The following is a 22,540-nucleotide window of genomic DNA, read 5'->3' as shown; positions in this document are numbered from 1 at the left end:
ATACCTATTTCCTAATTTCCTGGCCGAAGCTAGTTAGTTTGAGGTGAGGTAGATAATAATTTATGTTTTTGAAAATAAGTGCCGAGTTCCGTCATCGTATCAACTCCACCCGAACTAAAATCATTACATTTTGATAATGTTCATTGATAGGTCGTTGATATGATAAAAATGCAGTCAACTTTCTGTGCTTTATGCTAGAGAAATTTGAATGTGAAAGTAATCATATCAATCATTATACCTATGGAGATAATATAATACCTACAGTACGTTGCATCTAATGACTACATAACATGCCTATATTATACTTAGAAAGTGTACGTAATTTTACTGGTCATGTTTCAAAATCGAAAATGATTTGACAAAACATTAATGGTGAGAAAGTTTATGTATTACATACACGTAACCTCTCAGCAAAAAATGACTACATCAAAATTATATCCGCACTTAATTTTCATCCTATGATAGGTATTATATTTTTTATTGTTCAAACAGCAAATTCAAGACTTTCAGGAGTGTATTATGAATTCTACACATACCCGTGGCCCTGTCGCTGATGCGGCTTGACGGAACACAGTGGGGTTTTGGTCGGTAGGAATCCGACATAACCCACGGCCTTTTCCCCGGAGGCCGTGGGTATCTATGCAAGATTTCCCCACTAAAAAAAAATAATTTGGAAAATCCAAAAGTGCACGCCTCATAATTTTTTTTTAGTAAATATTTATTAATTATTATTTTTGTTTATTTAATAACAATTAAACCACATCGAATCAGACCCTGAAAAATGAAAGGGTTCTATTCCTGAGCATACTCAAGCGTAAGAGAAAAAAAAAGACTCGATTAGTAAAGTATTTCGGTCGCTATCGTGTTAACAAGAAATAGGATCCGCACATACAGACACACGGACGTCCAAGACAGAACTTTTTTAAACTGTTTTTTAACTAGTTTAAATAACAAAAATGACATCAAAAATATCATGAACGTTAAAAATAGTTAGTGTTTTTTCTTAATATGTGTGTGTATGTATTATCTTACAAGTGCAATGTATGATACATAAAGACATTTTAACACGTTCGCTGCGGCACAGATTTATCTGTACTTTCCATTACTGCGTTACGGGTCGTTTTAAACCTTGTCCTATACCAGAGATTGTGGCGGCACGAGGCATATTAAACCCCACCGCCCGTAGGAGACCAAAATCCTTTTTTTGGCGCCAAATAAGACAAAGTGTGCGGCTTTTGTCGTGATTATTATTAACAATGAGTTCATTAACCTAAATCTACCGCCGCCCGTGGTTAGATTAGTTAGTTTAGATTCTATGGGTAAAATAAAATGTGGGGTCTGATGTACCCCATACCGCACTGAACAATAGCAGTTTTTCATATAATTTAGTGATGGGAAAAGAAATATCGATTTTATTTAATTGTATTTATTTATCAAACTTATGGATGTTTTTTATTAAAACAGGCCAAACCAGAATATTGTTTGCAACCAGTGCATTCTGTGAGAATTTCCTTTACTTTTTTTGTCGGCCTCACGACTTGTTAAGAAGATGCGGAGTTTTTCGTAACATCCTACACATCTACTCTTCTTTGATCCCTTTAAGAGATGATGTGCCTTGTTTGTTGGCTTGTTGACTTGGGCAAGAGTTAAATTTTGATGAGCCATACACCGATTGCCGCGTGTTTTGGATTTGCCGCTTGTTGATTCAATGAACAAACACACTAATAGTAATCATGATTATCAACCTATTTGAAGAAAGTTACTCAACATGTCACATTCACGTTTCTATTAACGATATTTATTATAACGAGTAGTTTGAAAATTAGGTACCTGTATCCACATTCAAGTCCTTCTTTGTAAAAGCTTCAATAAGTTGTTCCACAAATAGTCTCGAATGCGTTGCACAACACTAACCGCGTGAAGCTAGCTTAGGGTGCGGTACGAGGTGCGCGGTGGTACGAGGTGTTCGCAACCTCGTTCCGCACTGTGTTAGAATTTTTATTTGTTCAGTGCGGCACGAGGTCTAAGAAACCCGGTATTAAGGTCGGTATACCATTGAACTAGGAATCAATAGCACATCTCAGATATATAGATATCACTTTCCTACACTGAACCAGATGGAAGTTATGCCTCCCGCACGACAGAGAAGTTTAAGTTTTTTCCTACCGCTATAACGACGAGACACGGACAGGGTGTTTCAAGCCCTGTTTCGCAGCGAACGTGTTAAGTTTGAAAAATCAGATGTTTTGCGCGAAGTGACAGTAGTACCCACCTCAACGCTTCGCTTATGAGGCGTGCAAAAAGGAGTGTATTACAGGTTCAGATTATAAATTTTATACCACAGTTTCATTATTATCTACCTACGTACTCTTGATTAATAGTCCGTTTTCTTATGGGAAAAGGTATACATTTTTGAGTAAAGCAATGCCATTTGGTACGAATGTTGTACTCGTCCACCTAAGCCCAAATCGCCCGGTAGCCAGTCTTTACTCCCCTGCAGAAAGGAGGGAGGGGGGGTTATAGAAAAGAGCGCCCGGCGCTCCGAAAATAAATTCTGGCGGAGCCATTTGGACCTTTGAGTCGAGTTTGGTATCGTTTTCAGGTAACTAGATGATGCCTGATTCATTCCCCATACCAGTTTTTTAGGTTTCCCTAGCAAAATATGTCACAATCCTTAAAATAATGAACTTTTGGTAGTGGCAAAATCCAAACAAACCAGTATATTTTCATATTTTTGTATTAAACCTGGTTTATAAAAAAATACTGTCTGAAAGGCCATTTAATGCAGATTAAAAAAACATTAACATGTAATATATATTTTACCATTGTCAATGTAAAATTAATTATAGAAAGTATAGTAACGCTCGTTAGCGCAGCATAGGAGACGGCTAATAGACCCGAAAAATAAGCGATACTAACAAACAAAAACCAGCCAAGTGCGAGTCTGACTTGTTCATCGAGTGTTTCGTACTTATTTGTCCCATATCATGTTAACTTGTCTGGTAGAACCTCGTTAACTGATACACACACACTTTCGTCTTTATAATATTAGTGTGATTTTAAATCATCTTTAAATTATAAATGACGTCAGGTAACATTGTTAAAAATAAAGATATATAATAATAGAACGTTTTTGTATTAATAATAATGACAACCACCTCCACAATTACATAATTCGGTACATTTGAGCTGGCATATTCAATCCGGAACTACAAGATTTCACGTACCAACATCTTATCAATTCAAAGCTTCTCTTTTATTTTTATTACAGATGGGCAAGGAATATTTTGATTTTTTTTAGGCCCCCAAATATATACACTATACAGCCTGTAAAACTGCCCTTGAGGTGTGTTGTTTAAGGGCAGCTTCTGTGGGAGGCAAATTTTCGATCTGCCTATCTGTGTTTGTTTAAAATTTGTTTGCAACTCTCATTTACTGTCACAGCGGGGTAAGATGTGAAAAACAAACATGTACTGATAATACTTATAAAAAAATATAAGTTCTGAATAAGAGCATCTTTAAAATATCGTGACCGTCCTTACGCTATCATGCATTGTAATAACAAACTTTTCAATTTCACTGTCTGTATATTTGCCACTGTAAAGTGTTTCAAATCCTCGTGTGACATTCGGATATGTCTTCCATACCTTAAATGCATGTGTACCTATAGTTCTTTTAGACCTTCTAGCTTTGGAACACACGATATAGTAGTAGTAGCCAAAATATAGTGTTAATAAGAATGTGTTCCAAAGCTAGAAGGTCTAAAAGAACTATAGGTACCTACACATGCATTTAAGGTATGGAAGACATATCCGAATGTCACACGAGGATTTGAAACACTTTACAGTGGCAAATATACAGACAGTGAAATTGAAAAGTTTGTTATTACAATGCATGATAGCGTAAGGACGGTCACGATATTTTAAAGATGCTCTTATTCAGAACTTATATTTTTTTATAAGTATTATAAGTACATGTTTGTTTTCACATCTTACCTCGCTGTGACAGTAAATGAGAGTTGCAAACAAATTTTAAATAAACACAGATAGGCAGATCGAAAATTTGCCTCCCACAGAAGCTGCCCTTAAACAACACACCTCAAGGGCAGTTTTACAGGCTGTATAGTGTATATATTTGGGGGCCTAAAAAAAATCAAAATATTCCTTGCCCATCTGTAATAAAAATAAAAGAGAAGCTTTGAATTGATAAGATGTTGGTACGTGAAATCTTGTAGTTCCGGATTGAATATGCCAGCTCAAATGTACGGAATTATGTAATTGTGGAGGTGGTTGTCATTATTATTAATACAAAAACGTTCTATTATTATATATCTTTATTTTTAACAATGTTACCTGACGTCATTTATAATTTAAAGATGATTTAAAATCACACTAATATTATAAAGACGAAAGTGTGTGTGTATCAGTTAACGAGGTTCTACCAGACAAGTTAACATGATATGGGACAAATAAGTACGAAACACTCGATGAACAAGTCAGACTCGCACTTGGCTGGTTTTTGTTTGTTAGTATCGCTTATTTTTCGGGTCTATTAGCCGTCTCCTATGCTGCGCTAACGAGCGTTACTATACTTTCTATAATTAATTTTACATTGACAATGGTAAAATATATATTACATGTTAATGTTTTTTTAATCTGCATTAAATGGCCTTTCAGACAGTATTTTTTTATAAACCAGGTTTAATACAAAAATATGAAAATATACTGGTTTGTTTGGATTTTGCCACTACCAAAAGTTCATTATTTTAAGGATTGTGACATATTTTGCTAGGGAAACCTAAAAAACTGGTATGGGGAATGAATCAGGCATCATCTAGTTACCTGAAAACGATACCAAACTTGACTCAAAGGTCCAAATGGCTCCGCCAGAATTTATTTTCGGAGCGCCGGGCGCTCTTTTCTATAACCCCCCCTCCCTCCTTTCTGCAGGGGAGTAAAGACTGGCTACCGGGCGATTTGGGCTTAGGTGGACGAGTACAACATTCGTACCAAATGGCATTGCTTTACTCAAAAATGTATACCTTTTCATACAAGCATGCCCATAAGAAAACGGACTATAATGCACAAGTGAAGGAGGTCTTCTTTGTTACATATTGTATTACGTAAATAATTATGCGGTAATTAAATCTCTAACGACATTACTGAATTCCATAAACCCCAACATATTACCACCAAGAATTACTATATTATGTTAGCCAATATCGATTTTATTAGTGTGGCTTCCTGCCCTACATCCGCTTTATCCGTTTGCAGACGATCAACGCGAAATACTTTCGTGGCTATGACATTTTAATTAACGGTTAAATCAGTCACTTACGTAAGGAAATAATTTGGGAGTGTTTTGTAGTCAAAATCAGGAATATTTTAATTTCTTCCAGTTGAATTGTCTGACCCAATATTTATCGCTATCAGCTTACTGCTACTACTTTGCATCTCAGAAAATGGTAACTAATTTAATTTATCAACGTCTTGAGCACTTATTAGTTACTTGATAAAATCCTATATTAATTTTATACGCTAAAACATTGCAGTATAATATAAAATGTCCATAAATAAAGAATCATTAAGCCATTTGCAGTCGAAACCCCTTAAGGCTCGTTAACCGTTATTCAATCAGCCCGAGATTATCTTCCACTAACGGCTGTACATCCGCTGATGAAACTTGTTTAACGCAAATTGCCATTTCTAATCAAATTGCTATTTGCATTTGCCTCTTGGTTAAACAGTGATCGGATATAAAATTGCATAGCTAAGCATTGAGATTAAGATTAAGCTGTATCAAACGATCTATAATGATGGCTCTCTTCTGATTCATTCTTCTACGATATTCAATAATATGTAAAAGGTAAATCTGACATGATTAAAAAGAGCAACTATGGAGTTTCTTGCCGATTCTTCTCCGTAGATACTGCTTTCCGAATCGGTGGTAAATGTTAAAAATATGTACTTAATGACGTTTCAAAAGTGCTTCTAGAAGAAGTCTAATTGAATAAATAAATGTTTGAGTTTGAGTAAAAACCTTTAAATTTTAGCTTTGCTGATTTGTATAAAACAGGAAAACCAAAAATGATAATAATTTAATGCAGACAGATAGATGTAGATAATACTAATGGAAAATTAACTTATAATATGTAATTCTCTTCTTTATTAATTTGTTTATTTAAAATTAAACACCTTACAATAAATACATTTGATACTAGATGAACATATGATAATTTTCTGAACTTTGGAACATAGTTATTATTAAAGCGTACCATTGAAATTACGTAACCTGTATAAAAGGACCCGATAATAGATAATTTACCGACTTGGTATTTATCAAGTTGTTTGTGGTTGACTTTCTAATCTAATATGCCAATGAAAATATCTCAGGATGTGAGTGCTATTAATGTGAACAGAGTGAAAGCTCACTTGCAAGCAATTCATGATGCCTCCGTGAAATTGCACTAGGTTACAAATTGTTCTGTGTAATTCTTTACAATATGTACATAGAAAGTAAGCAAATCATCATTCATTATACTGTCTAAACATAAATAAGTATCGAAATGCACTTCTCTGTCAGTACTGTTTACTCTTTGGATGCGAATGTATTTTGTATGTAGGTACTGTAACTCAGTACTTTGTCAATACTTCTCATATTATATTTGTTCCCTCTTAAATTGTACTCAGGGAGAGTCTGGTATTGCAGTGAGTACATACCTCTTGAAAAGTTATACAGTGCAACAGTAGCTGTGTTGTTGAAATAGATAATACCGCCTACACATCCTTTCAAGGGGAGTTTTCTTTTGAAGAAGCGAAGTGCAGTGTTATCTATGGGACTTCACTTTTTATAACGTGTCTGTGTCTTTTGAATGAGACACTTAATCTTGGTGCATTGAAAAAGGAAAGTGCCATTTAAAACAGGGAGTCTTGCACCCCTTTCCTAATCTAGTGGGATTTTGTGTTCCATCGAATGATGTGAATGATGAAAAGGGCATATTTATATATGTAACAGCTATTTTGCCTTTTTAGTCTATCATGTATTTACAATGACTGTATTTTCTCGAAGTTTTCTTTACCTACAGGAATAAAAATGCAGTCATCGTATATCGATCAATGCATTATTTATAACTTACTTATTAGCTGTTATCGTCAATTGAATCATTTAACAATATACGAAGAATTTCAAAGATAACGATAATTAAAATACTGATATGGAAAAGTCTTTTATTTAATCTACTTGTTGTTTAATGGAACAAGAAATAAGTGTTGTATCGGAATACTTATTACCTTAGCTTATTACAATTATTGCATAGGTGTACCTATATATCCCACATATGGATGGTGTTATACCGAATATTATTTTGACAAGACATAAAAGATGAAAATGATAAGAGAAGATTAGATGGGGTACTGCGGCATGTGCCTTCTAGTAGTAGAAACATTTACTTCAAAGACTTAAACAAAGTAAACTTTTTAAAGGGATCAAGGGTATAGGGTAATCTAGCCTGCTGTTCTGCAATTAGCCTTATGCATTTGCAATTTGCACCTGCGTCATTCATATGTAGCTCGTCACACATCCTTGCATGGGGGACCATAAATTGATACGGCCCTGATGTTCCCCGCGATGATTTATTCGTTAACCTCATCTCAATTTGACCCTATTGATTTCAATTGCAATATTCCAGCTCCTAATTAAAACCCTGTTTGTTACTCATTAATAAAGTATCTACAATTTACGTAGTAACTATGTATTTAGTAATGTGGGGTATTATGATCTTATTCTAAATATGCTTTGCTATACATCGAATGTATGTATGGTAAAGCCATTGTACAACATACATGTTGGTCGATTAAAAAACACAGATATATAATACATGAGTTATGTAATCCACACTTTTACCCACACCCCAAGGGACAAAAGAATTGTTTAATTCATATTATAGTGTTTGCCCGCGGCTTCGCAGTGGTTAAGGTTTCATTGTTATTTCCTACCCTAGAGGACGAGGTGTGAATGTTGCTGTGAAGGCAATAGCAACATTAATAATTAAATATATTGAGCTAACTTTGCTTCTCTACTCGTTTAATATAACAGGTGTTACTGAGACACACAGGAATTATTCATCGAATAAACTGCATGGTTGGAATCACAGTTGGAATAAGATATGGCCTAGAGTAGACTAATAAATTAATAATTAATTAGTTCTGTAGGCAGATTCAAATGACGAACAACGTTAAACTATTCATGATGGTTTTCCGAGAAAAAATAGCAAACGTTTGAGTGTAATTAAGATCTTATTTTGTTGTTATAAAAGTCTAGCTACTGTATATTACGTAACGTAAAAACTTTTCCTTCTGCTTGTCAGTAATCTTTCTCGATAATTTTTCTCTAGTGATGTAATAAAAAGATAAGTAGGTAGATAGATGAATAGGCGGTTACACGATTTGAAATGCTAAAAAAAGTATAAACTCAGCGGAAATTTCAAAGCAGTTCCGTTTCGCTGCCTAACTAGTTTGTAGATTCAATTCGACACAGATAAACCTGTACTTTATTTACACATTTCTATGAAATTTAGATAAGATAATATATTAGGGTTGGATAGGTTCTTTCAAAATCACACGTGTATAGTGATAATACAGAATTCTGGACATAAAACTTCTCTCAATTTCCATTTGCCTCAGTAAACTACTGAGTCAGACATATTATGCATACATAAGCGGTGTTTTTGCATAAAAATACCGTTTCACATGGCGCTGCGTGGGTCAAATCTTTGAGTGGCTACACAAACCAGTTCTGATAACCAAATACAGTTCATCCTTGGCATTGGACCATGTACAAGTGTGTTACCATTTTACGATGTCAATAAACTTAATACGTTTAGTAATTTAACCTATATACGTACGTACAATAATTATTGAGAGAAAAAGTTACGTTTTCTGATAATTTTAGTTTAATGCAAATTTAAGAAAGAAGTGATGAACATTGCGCTTGTGATCTAAAACAAAGATCTACAATCTCAGTTTGTCATTGCAATTAACATCCCTACTTTTTCGCAGTGAATTATTCAGAAAAATACGAATTATTAACTATCTGAAACTAATTGTACTTATGATCTCACATACTTATGAATATATTACCATTGTATTTCAATAGTTTAACATATTTCCGTTTTGTTTGTTCTAAACTTTAAATGCGTTTTCTTATTACGTAAAATTATGAATTTAAATTGATAGAACGTACAAACTGTAAATCGATCTATCCCTTGCCAAAGCACATCAGCAAACAATCACAAACAAACAATCATAAATTAGTTGGATTATGCTTAAATAGAAGAGTTCACTATTTAGTTTACAAAATTACACAGATATAAGAATGACATATTGGCAGATATGATCAAGGTAAAATTACAACCATAAAAACTTCATTGAGATCAGCAACATGGTTTTATGCTGCTTCTGCTGTTAAGAGGATGGAAGAAAGCGCAAGATAATTTCTATTTCTTCCTAAAGGACCACAGAGCCAAGGCTCCGTAGCAAATTTCTTACATCACATACCTACCTACCTAGTCTAAGAACTCGCGTGATGGTAATTTTAATGATCGTGTTAAAATACTTTCATAACCAGTTAATTGAGTATGACTAATTGATTACTGTGTGAGCTAAAAAGTGGCGTAGCTAACAGGTGTTTCCTTGTATGGATTGTTTTTTTTTAACGTTAGGTGTAATGTATGTGTGTCAAGTTTGTAATGATGTATTACGGACAAATTAAAAAACTTTCGACGTTTATTAAGCGATGACATTGATTTAGAATTTAGATAAAACGATATAGGGGAGTGTTATTTTGAAGAATCGTGTCTGATTATATTACCTACATCATACCGCATTGTAATTTATAAGACCTTATAAATTATAATGCGTACCTGTACAACTTTCATCCTTCGTAGAACGAGCTTTAATAAAGTGATTGAAAAATTGTTGGACATTTTAAGGAAGTTGTATGTTTTAGTGTACAAAGTCAATTTCACGTTAACGGGATCAAGTTATATTTTCGCATGAACGGTTTATGTTTGTACCGACATAAGTAAAACTCGTTGCACTTTCTAAGTAAAATATGTCGGCGAGATAAAGTAGACATTAATTGCAGCCGACCTCAAAACAGTGTCTTCAGATTATCTTTATGATCCAGAAGTCTGGTTAATGAATATATCGCCGTTATAGTAATTGCTTCAGCAGATCATTCGATTTGAACTTGCTAGTTTTGCTTATATAGAGACCGTAATTTATTATTTAACTGAAAAAAACAGGTATTTAAATCTGTTTTATCTCGCTCTGTAGAGTTGATAAGATATCAAGGTAATTTGAAAACTATTTCGAATATTTTAATGATAGTTCGAAGTGAACAAATTGTTCTTAAAATAAATCTAAATGTAAATGTTGTCGTAGTAAGTATATGTTATTTCAGTCATGATTAATTCTCTAATATCCCCTAAAATTCCCTATCGTACGTTTTTTCATACATAACGTTAGTTATTTGAAATGTGGTAGCTATCTAGTAACATGTTTTATAGGTTCATAAGGGAAAAACCTTAGGGAAAAACATGTAACACATAATACGCTACCTGTTTCTTTGGAAAAACAAAAGAACTGGAAAAATACATACTTCCGAGCTACACAAGTAAACTATATCAACATTTAAGTCATTTTAATCCCCTTAGTATCGTGTTTCTCTATGCTATGTAACTGGAGTGGAAGTTTTTAATCTACTTTTTAAATTAGCAACGTATACGAGTCTTTAGTATTAATAGCTAAGGCTGAGTGTTGTATATTTACATAATATGTAGATATATGTACTTGCACACTACAGTAATAATGCTATTTAAAAACCAATAATTGCGTTATCTCTTACCACCTCAACGTCCTGAAAATCTTCGCGTGTGCAACATACTTACAGTGTAAAAATAATTATTAAAAAGTAGTAATATAAGCCCAAGTTTGGTTTTTGTCTATCCTTTAGTATGTATGTAAAACCTTCAAACCCAACAAATATGATATGAAGGTAGGTACCTAACTGCTCAACCATAACAAGGACAGCTTCATAAAATTTACATATAAATGGCGCAAAGAGCTTTAGCATCAGACCCGCCCAAGGCAGACCCAATTTAACAACAGGGTTAATTCGCAAAATCGCAATGACCCTAAAGGTCTCCAAAGGCAATTTAGCGAAGCGCTGACTCACGACACATTCGACAATCAGTCTGTCTGTCACTTGCGACTAGCCTGCATTATTTGTCACTTACAACGAAATGGGTCTTGGTCCAAGTTAGTTTATTGGAGACAACAATACAACGAAGAAAGTTTCACATGTAAACTGTCTAGACGCAATCCGCGATTAATATTTTCAAATTTGCGTTATGATAAGCAAAAGAAACATTTTTTGCTTTCTTTCGCTCAAAAAAATAATTTTAAAATTCATTTGTTTTAAGAACACCAGAAACATGTTCTTAACATTTTCTTTGAAATGATTTTACACTTATAAATTCATAAACACTATAGCTTGTCTCTTACCCCGCAGGAAGCAAAGCTTTTTGGTCCTTAGCCAAAGCGGTCGAGTCCAACTTTTGCCGTCCCACTCTACCACCGTTGCTGAGACCCGATGGTTCACTGGCCCATAGTGCGAAGGATAAGGCAGATGTATTTGCCTTACTGTTTGCTAACAATTCTCGTCTTGATCCTCCTAAAAATACTGCTCCACCGACAATTCAACACCGTGGCGTTCATATGCCTGACATCCGCATCACGAACAAGGAAGTCCTTAAAACGCTACGCAACCTCGACGAGAATAAAGCCAGTGGACCGGACGGAATACCAGCCGTTGTCTTAAAAACATGTGCTCCTGAACTTTCTCCTATCCTGACACGTTTGTTTCGCCTCTCGTTGAAAACTGGAGTTGTCCCTAAAAGTTGGAAGCTTGCCAACGTTCAACCCGTTCCAAAGAAGGGCAGTCGGTCAGATCCAACTAACTATCGTCCGATTTCAATAACCTCCATACTCTGCAAGACTATGGAGCGTATATTGAACAATCGGCTCCTCATGCACCTGGAAGCCAACGACCTGTTGAATGACCGCCAGTACGGTTTTAGGCGTAACAGATCTACTGGCGACCTCTTAGTGCATGTGACACATCTTGTAGGGGAGGCCGTTGAGGAATTCGGAGAGGCCCTTGCGGTTTCTTTGGATATCTCAAAGGCTTTCGATAGGGTTTGGCACGAAGGTCTTCTAAACAAGCTCCCCTCTTATGGAATTCCAAGAGACCTTTGCACTTGGATTGCTGACTTTCTGCGGGACAGGTCCATACGAGTTGTTGTTGATGGTAGCTCTTCAGAGCCAATGTCGATCAATGCCGGCGTTCCGCAGGGGTCCGTTCTTTCGGCAACACTGTTTCTTCTGCACATAGACGACATGATTGCTCCGAATATGTTCAGTTATGCAGATGACAGCACTATTGTCGAAAGATACAAGTCCAGTGCCCGCACTTCAAAGGTTGAGACTGAATCTCTTCGGGAGGACATGATTGCTCGCTTAAACCTAACTCTTCAGGCTGTGTCCGATTGGGGCGATGCCAATCTTTTAGGGTTTAACGCATCCAAAACTCAAGCGTGTCTGTTTTCCGCAAAACGGAGTCCTATAACATCCACTCCGATCTTCCGAGATGTGCCTCTAGCAATAGCCGACTGTCTGGAGTTGCTTGGTGTCACTTTATCTTCTACACTCAACTTCGGTCAGTTTATTGAATCCAAGGCCCATCTTGCCGCCAAAAAGCTCGGAATTCTGAACAAGGTCAAGCAATGCTTCACACCGGGACAGCTTCTTAATCTTTACCAAGCTCAAGTCCGCTCGTGTGTGGAGTATTGCAGTCACTTGTGGGCAGGCGCGGCTAGATGCCACCTTGGAGCTTTGGATTCAATTGAAAGACGTGCCAAACGTATTATTAACAACTCTCCCTTAGTTGATGCTCGACTCTTGAGTCTTGAGCACCGTCGTGAGGTGGCATGTCTTTCGGTGTTCTACAGGTTGCACTTCGGTGAGTGTGCGTTAGGTTTACATAACTTAATTCCCTCATCTCCATTCCTCAATCGTAACTCGAGGCGTGCCGAGGGGTTTCATCCTTTCATTGTGGATATCCCCAACATTCGAACTCGTCGCTTCGAGTCTTCTTTCATAATTAAAACAGCCAAACAATGGAATTCACTCCCTACCACTATTTTTCCTGAGCAATACAACCTGGACCTCTTCAAAGCTAGGGTGAATAGGCTCCTCCTAGGCAGACGTGCACCCAAGTAGACCACATCGCCGCTTTCCATCAGGTGGGATTGTGGTCAAACGTCTGCCTATCGATTATAAAAAAAAAAAAAAAATCTATAAATAAACAGGCTTATGGTAAAATACTAAAGTATAATGGTATTACGTGCGTCTTCACAAACAAATTACGTATGAAACAGATGTCCTTACATAGCTCAAGCGTTTCAAGATGAATCATGCTACATTTATCATTATTTATCTTAAAATGAAGTGTAAGGGCGTATTCAGAAAGAAAGCTTGAAACTTATAAGCGCTTATAAGCGCTTATCGGCGCTTATAAGCGCTGGTAACCCGCGCAGGAAAATATATGAACATGCGCTTATAAGCGCTGATAGGCGCCGACAAGTTTCAACAAGTTTCAACAAACTTGTCGGCGCCGATCAGCGCTTATAAGCGCATGTTCATATATTTTCCTGCGCGGGTTACCAGCGCTTATAAGCGCCGATAAGCGCTTATAGGCGCTTATAAGTTTCAAGCTTTCTTTCTGAATACGCCCTTAGAGTATGTTTGTAACTCTTCTGTAACTTCATACAAAAAATAATAGTTACATTTTTGTGTAATAAAAATTACCTAAATATACAGTTCAAGTGCGTATCAAAATTAGTCGCAATTCCCATCGTACGTTTATTTTAGATTTATTTTTATTTTCTATAAGTAGGTACATATTATTTTGTATCCATGTGCATTGTGAAGTGTAATATGATAGAAAAACGAACGATATGCCTACGATAAATAGCAAGCCAAGATAGACTTGAGTACTGTAAAAAGCTTTAACAGAGCTGCACTTGAATTGTACTGTATTCTCATTGTAATCAATAAAGATATTTTATTTTTAACAATATTCAAGACCATTCGTGAGGATTCGTGGCTTGTTAGATGAATTCGATGAAAAGGCTTTAAGGTCAATGGGTCAGGTCAAACGCCTCGGTGAGCAGAGAAATTCGTATCGTGCCCTTAATACAAACAAGTAAACTGTTCTATTTGCAAATGTTTTTGGTGTAAGCCTTATTGGATTTGCAGTTAACGTTAGCTATTGTTGAAATATAAAGTTCGTTAGTTCAATATAATTTCGAAAAGGAACGTGAATATCTACGAGAGATATAGTCATCATTTTTAGAAAGCGAGCAAAAGCTGTTACCGTTGCAGTTGTTCTAATATACATAATTGTATATAATAATATTATATTCCTATTCATGTACGAATGATTATTTTCCCCTCTATCACATGAATAGGTACTGGCAAGGTCATGCCAATCATCTAATTACTGAGAGCGGCGAGAGCACGTGGCCGTGGGTACTATTCATGCAGCGATATTAATGCAATTAAGTCATTGTTATATGAAACAAAAGAACCTTAATGTGGGCTCTGATCAATAATTTATATCGTTTACGCGTGTTTTACTTAGTGCAACCGTATTATGTACATTATCTCTGTATATACCTTGGCGGTATTAATCAAAGTATCGTACAATACTAAGTATTATCGTCAAACGTTAATTATTTATGATTTTATCGATCAGTTATTGTTCTTTGTTTATCAATTGTAAGATAATAAGTTTTTGTTAAAGTATAAATAAAGTGTAGGTATAAATAGGCTAATGTTGAAATAATGATAATTCGTTCAAGCACATTGTTTTAAACCTCAACATATAATTATGTATATTCCTAGTGCTACACTCTGTAAAGTTATCTCTTTTACTCAATAAGTGTTTCAAACAATTTGGACTCAACTTTCACAGTAGCAATAAAACCATTATTGTTCATTTATTTCCGCTATTCAAATTATGTTTACGCGCTCTTGTCTCGTGATTCCGTGCAATTTTCTCGACCGGATTTTAATGTAGACTGTTGTCTGATCTCATAAATCATTCCATTGTGTTTTATCATCGTCATTAAGATCTTGAACATGTTTTCAATTCATGTATAGTAAAATTTCATCTTTAATGCATTGTTATTTGTTAGCTATAGGCTATAGCATCTTCTACTGGTATAGTTGTGCAGATTGTAGGTAGAGTTGCTTATTCAATAACAGTTTAAAGTGCTCCTTTTAGATTAGACTAATAAAGCTTATTAGAATAGTCATTTAGAAACGATTCAATCCTTTAGTTAAAAGGCACTCAATGTAAGAAGGAAGAAATGCTAGCCTGAAGCTTGTTTGCATTCTGATGCCTCCGTTTCGCATAAAAATATTTGATTTGCACCCAAAACTAACCAAAATCGTTTACTTTCATTTTGTGTCATTAAGAGCTCACAAATAATTTAGATATAATTCATATAGGTTTAACAGGAACCTATGAAATTATGTAGTAAACTTGGCCCTACGACATAAAGTTCGTGCTATTAAAAATAGCAAGAGTCCTTCTGGAATGACTATTTTCCGCTTGCCATCGTCGGTTGCTTATAAAAGACGAAAGTGCTCGAGAATCGAGATATCGACGTTAAGTACATAACGGCAGCCCACATAGCGGCTACACCACTTAAACACGTCTGTGTTTTGTTTATCAACAGGCAGTTCTTTCGTTACGATTGAGCACGATGCGGGCACCTTTGTTTTATTTCCGGATTTATACACCGGAACGGCTGGCGTCGAGTGGACTAGTTTTTTTGGAGTTCTCTAGTGTTAGGTGTAAACCACGTTTTTGATTATCTGTATTGGTGTTATGACTTATAATTGTTGGGCTATACCGCTACAGTTTGTTACTGCGAAATATTAAAACAATAAAATAAATAAGTTAACGCCATTTTGTTTGCTTCCTCTAGGCACATAAAGTTGCCTAAAGTTGCCTAATATGTACTTAATAAATAAGAGGTTTCCTTCTGTGATCATCATCGTAAATAATAACTTATGGAATTGTCCTTCATGTGCTTCATCTTTTTGTGTAAACATTAATTACCAATATTTTATTTCAACTTCTTGAATCTTGAAATTCGATACAGATAGGATATAAAAATATTATTTTCCGTAGAATTGATTTATAAAAACGTTTAAGTTCTTGAATCGTGAAATTCAACACAGATAGGACAAAGATTATTTTTTTCCTCAGAATTGATATATATTTTTATTTTTTATAAACAGATAAGATCACGAAAAATTTGCCAATTGGATACATATATCTAAATCTAATCATCAAGTTAGGTGCAATATACGGAACACCGTCTCGACTATCAAAGCATGCTTCATAAATTACATAACAGCGTAAATCGTAATATCACAGGCGTTCGTCATGAAAGCGATATAGCACCGTTCTCCATTCTCACTGAATATTTCGTTACGCTGCTAATTTATTGCGTACGCTATATTTTATATTACAGTTATTATGTAACTTGATAATTGTGCACAAAATTAATGAACTTAACCCAGATATTTTGCTAGAATAATCTTTTTTGGATGAAACGGGGTTAATGATCGCGTACTGATATTTTCAGTATTAGGTAATAACGGTTTTGAAATTCATTTATATTTATATTTTATATTATAAAATCTGTATTACATGCAATGGTAATGTTTTTGAATATACGTATACTGTGCTGCATCTTTCCAAATCGTCATTTATCTGATATTTTATTTATTTATATCTAGTTTCGTATTTGCCTGCCCTTGTTATACCAGTTTTACAGCTGTAATCGCTTGCATCGGCCACAACAACACGAAGGTTACTATGACGCGCACGTAATTTAATATTACTATGTAAAACTGTAAAGTTATTAGGGTCGTCAACTGCGTATGTCCGTAAAACATTGGATTGAATGCATGTAGCTGCATATAATGTAATGTAAGCATTTAAATACGTACTAATAACATTCCCAATTTTCACTACCTGGATGATTTTATGCTGATTTTCTTAATCATACATTAGTTATGTGAAACCATGCCAAGTAGCTATGTGAATGTGACCTATTGGTGTGTGTGTGAATGACATAATATTATGTGCATTGTGCATTATGACTAACTTTTAATAATATCTAAGGATATTTAATAAGGTCCTGGTCAGTTATTGATTTTTTTAATTCCTTAAAATTAAAGAAAAGGAATAAAATTAGGCAGCCCTATCACCATAATCTTTTCATACGTCTTGTCGGTGCAGTGGGGCAGGTAGCACAATGTTTCCACATTAAGATAATGCGATAAAACTGAAATCTTACTCTATGGTGCATGTTTTATCAATTGAGCACATAGAGCAATTACTAAGTATATTTTTAACCGACTTCAAAAAAGGAAGGCGTTCTCAATTCAGCCGCTATAGCTTATTTTTTTAATAGAAATACAATTTTCACCAGCCCTTATTAATTGTTCCCACTACAAGGGCCTCCACAATAACGTTAACCAACAAAATCAATTTACGTACAACTTAAATACAATCTAATTCTTATTTCCAGTAAGCAATGACGATGGACAAGCAGCTGGTATGGGTCCGGGACCCGAACGAGGGGTTCATCCTCGCCCGGCTGCAGGAGCTCATGGGCGAGGAGGCAGATGTGTTCCCTGTTGATAATAAGTACCCCAAGAGAGTGGTGAACTTCGACGATATATTCCCTGCTGGTGATCCCGTTAAAGATGTTGATGATAACTGTGAGTACTTCTTTAATATAACTGAAGCTAAGCTATTGATATCAAAGAATACTTGTGTTAATCATAGTTACATAGTTGAAGTCCGTTTATGTAAAAGCTTATAGCTCAGGATATTTAGAAATTCTACTCTTATCTGATTTGCAGACTCATTATAAGTAATAATTCAATATATAGCATTAATACTATGATAATTACTGAGTGAAGTGACCTTTATAGAAATTATCGACATAATTAAATACAGTATCCATTATCGATTTATAGCTAAGCACTTTATTACAATTTACACTACTAGTACAACGGATGTTAATCCCTATTTGGTAACTTATATCGGTTTATTGATATTCTAATACTGCTCCCGTACCCTATGCCTTAAAACAGTATTATTTCCATTGTGGAAAAATGATAGCGGTAATGATAGCGTCGAAAATATAGGTCATATAACGCCATCACTTTCTCATATCTATTGGTAATAATCCTTCTATGAGACATCGTAGTAATCACCTGCAATTATATTTACAGGCGAACTGATGTTCCTGAACGAAGCGACGTTGCTAAACAATATAGTGACACGGTACAAGAAAAGCAAGATTTATGTAAGTATTACGATGTAGCGTGAGTCACGTTACCTTGAGAGTACTGCACTGATATCGACCGTGTCGATGTTTCATGTCGAGTACTATTTTATAGGTTAAGAGATTAGGAGTTATAATAAATCATAGGAATTTATAACTGAAATTTCAAACAATGATTGTATGATAACTTCGCTTTAATATGTAGTAAGTATAAGTTGGGTCCAAAAATGTGGCCATATAATGATATAAAGGCAGATTGCAGAAATATCGCTTCCCTATTGTATTTTCTTGGCGTTAGGTAATTTTTGTTTACTGTGTTCAGATAGTTTTGATTGTAAGCATTACTTGTTGTTTTAGATTTATGATAACTGCCGAGAGCTAAAGATTAGTCTAAATAGATACAAATATGCACTCTTAAAAGGTAACTTGAGCGATACACCTATATTGTGATTTGTGACCAATATACTTACATCATGAAATCCACAAATGGGTATTCACCATACATGAAAAAATAACACAGAGAAGAGTACGAATAAGATAATATTCAAGTCATACGTCTGGTATTAAGAACTTGTATGTATACAAGTTCTTAATACCAAGCCGTTACACAGGTTCCCTAGGCCATGTTAAGTACCTTATATAAGCATTGGCGGTATAAGACGGTTAATATAAATAAGCATATATTATATGAATTATGAGTGCTATAAGTACATTATGTAAACACAGTCAAAACAAATGTTTTACATTTTCTTTATTGTTATTGCGCTTAGTGAAAGCTGCTGGTATGTTTTTTAATTTCTAATGACGTCAATTGCTACTTTTTGTTTTATAAATTGCCATAGTTATCATAGTTTGGCTGATTTTATATAAGTAGAAAACTTCAGTTATAAGGATGGATGCAGCCTGCTGGTTTTAAACTTACAAGACAATGAAAGAATATTTTTAAACATAAAGATATTAGCATGCTACTAACTACGAGAATGCCAAGCATGAAATTAAATATTGTGCGTCAAGAATTAATACCTCGTACCATGTTCTAATCTTGTCTTAATTTAATATGTAAATTATAAGTGGATTATTACGAGCTCCGAGCTCGGTATATATTTATTATTGATCCTTCTCATTAGTTAATATGTATAAGAAATTAAGTCAAATTGCGGTCAAAATGTCTTTCACCTTTCAGACATACGTCGCGAACATTCTTCTTGCTGTGAACCCATACGAAGACATTCCAGATATGTATTCGTCAAACACAATCAAAAAATATCAGGGCAAATCTTTGGGTGAATTGCCTCCACACGTGTTCGCTATTGGTAAGCTATATTCAACTCTTTGTATAAGTAATAAGGTTTAAAGTTCAGTGGATGGCGATCCATGTGTCGTTCAGTTATTTTTAATTTTGTATGTTCTTGGAAATTCAAAACACACAAATGAAAGTATTTGATTCTTTATTACAAAGTTAATTTTGACACTTTTTTAGTCATATAAAGTTTATTACGTCTTTTCAAGTACACTATAAAACACCTAGAAAGTCGATTAATTTTATAATTGTTATTGGTTTTCAGCTGACAAAGCATTTCGCGATATGAAATCTCTCAAGCAATCGCAATCCATCATAGTTTCCGGTGAATCCGGAGCGGGGAAAACTGAATCAACGAAATATATCCTCAAGTACTTGTGCGACCTTTGGGCTAAGGGGGCTGGGCCAGTTGAACAGAAGATTTTAGACGGTAAGAACGTTATAAGAAGGGTATTTGTAGATATAGAAATAAACATGTTTGCCGTTTCATTTTGTCTTTAATATTTTAATGAGATAATTTGTAGACTTCAACGTTATTCGTAATGAAATAAATAATTGTATGACCTTGTCCCTTGATCATGTTTGCAATAATGTATTCATGTGCGTAGGAGAAAAATATGAAGTTGAATTCAATAAAGAACTTGAATTATTATATGAAAGTCTCCTTGAAACTTTTTCCTTGAACTAGTGTACTAAAATGAACTAACACAAATATTTTTATCACTTGATATTTCTCATATCTACATATAAACTAAAATACTATTTTTTTTTGTAATTTTTCAGCTAATCCGATCCTAGAAGCGTTCGGCAACGCAAAAACAACACGCAACAACAACAGTTCGCGTTTCGGCAAGTTCATGGAGGTGCACTTCAACAACAAGTACCACGTGGTCGGCGGGCACATATCGCATTACCTTCTAGAGAAGTCTAGAATATGCACTCAAAGCGCGGAAGAGAGGAACTACCACGTGTTCTATTTGCTGTGTGCGGGCGCGCCGCAGGAGTTGCGTGCAGCGTTGAAGATAACGAAACCGGACGATTATTTGGTATGTAGAATTATAATTCATATTGATTTTACGCATGATTAATTTTTAACACCTCCAAGCGATTGAACACACGGAATGTGCGTTTTTTGTTAGATCAGATCGTAATTTTTAATAATTAGTTAGTAATTACTTCAATATTTATTTATTTTTTCAACCTTGATCAAGAACTTTGAATTGTTTTTTTTTTCAGTATTTGAAGAACGGATGTACTCAATATTTCACGTCACCTCAATCCGGGAAGAAAATTAGCGCGAGTCAAATGAGCAAACAGCACCAGTCTAAGGGTGGTCTGCGCGATCCTATACTTGATGATGTAGAGGATTTCCAGAGATTACACCAGGTAATTTTTTGTTATTCTTGTTACACATATTTATTTCTACCAGTTCTATAGTATAATATATATAATTAATCCATCAGTCCTCGGAATCACAGACACAATAGAAAATCTATTGTGTCGCGCCCCGATCGGGGCTTACGGTGGTCAATGGGTTAAATTACTATAAAAAGCTGAAATCATCTTCAAAGACAGTCAAATTTGTAGAAAGTTATTGCCTGGTATCCAACTATACTGTCTAAAAATAACGTCCGTATACAATTATACACAACAATAGATCACAACCGAAAAAATAAATGACAGTCCACGACTATTTTAATCTCTTGCTATTTCAAAAAAAAAAAATTTTTCCAGGCACTATCACGCGTCGGTCTCACGGAGCAAGAGCAGAAGTCAGTGTACAGCGTGGTAGCGGCGGTATTACACCTCGGTAACATAGAGTTCGAGGAGGAGGGGGGGGCTAGGGGGGGGTGTAGAGTCTCCCCCCACTGTGAGAGCGCTCTACAAACTGCGGCCGATCTCTTGGGGGTGGAGGGGGGGGAGTTGAGGATGGCTCTAGTGTCGAGGCTGATGCAGAGCTCTAGGGGCGGGATTAAGGGAACTGCTATTATGTAAGTTATGTTTTATGGGCAAGGTGAAGTGTTTGCGGAAAGTGTTTTTAAGAAGGGATGATAAAAAAATGTTCTTTGATGTTTTATAAGCTCTTCGAATTCGAAATATGTAAAAAAATAGGTGAATTTCTGTGTCTACCATAAGACATGTCAATAATCATGTTAAATTTCTTGAAAGGTTTTTTTATAAAAGTTATTACTAGAGTCTATCATGCATATAAACTTTATGCTTATCCTTACTATTAGACAAGTTAAACACACCAATTATGGTACATTGGATTGACTTGGTCTTCTTTTTAACTATTGATCTTTCTTCTTTTTCTTGCTAAGGAATACTGCTTGCGTATTTTGACAGTAAAGCATCCAACACTATACTTCAATAAGGATGTCTAATCGCTTACTATTTCAATAATCAAACATGTATTCAAAATACAATTCTGTTTGTCTGTTGCACGCATCCAATCTAGCCAACCGATTTGGTATGCGACTTAAATTATTCATAATAATATTATGTGTATGTCTCGGCTAGTTTGTTTTAGACTTGCGTGTGTTCATCAATCACATGTGTTGTGCTCATGTTATTGTTCAATGTTATAGTAATATCAGTATGAATATTGTATGTTGATTTATATGTGGGGTCAAAAACCAATCTCACTTTAAATGCGTAGTTTAAAATATTCGAATGTTTAGTGAGATTTGATTAAAAATGAAAAATGTGATTTTTTTTCAATTCTCTAAAATTCACTCTCT

At 35.1% G+C, this 22,540-nt stretch overlaps 1 protein-coding gene across 1 annotated transcript in view; it reads left to right on the top strand.

The window, feature by feature from the left end:
• Window positions 1-22,540, top strand: part of jar (Myosin heavy chain 95F jaguar) — a 50,977-nt gene that overhangs the window by 7,919 nt on the left and 20,518 nt on the right. The window contains exons 2-8 of the mRNA XM_089699974.1: window positions 17,735-17,927; window positions 18,447-18,520; window positions 19,683-19,812; window positions 20,065-20,229; window positions 20,583-20,845; window positions 21,036-21,185; window positions 21,534-21,790. Of these exons, the coding sequence (XP_089556100.1) occupies window positions 17,741-17,927; window positions 18,447-18,520; window positions 19,683-19,812; window positions 20,065-20,229; window positions 20,583-20,845; window positions 21,036-21,185; window positions 21,534-21,790 (1,226 nt within the window). The 5' untranslated portion in view covers window positions 17,735-17,740. The remainder of the gene's footprint in view (window positions 1-17,734; window positions 17,928-18,446; window positions 18,521-19,682; window positions 19,813-20,064; window positions 20,230-20,582; window positions 20,846-21,035; window positions 21,186-21,533; window positions 21,791-22,540) is intronic.

The sequence above is a fragment of the Colias philodice genome, chromosome 10 (assembly GCF_061535455.1).
Source record: "Colias philodice isolate Cphi_HAF_F1 chromosome 10, ilColPhil1 Martin Lab GWU primary, whole genome shotgun sequence".
NCBI lineage: Eukaryota > Metazoa > Arthropoda > Insecta > Lepidoptera > Pieridae > Colias > Colias philodice.
Note: the sequence above shows the minus strand (reverse complement) of the source record. Positions and strands in the feature narration are given on the sequence as shown.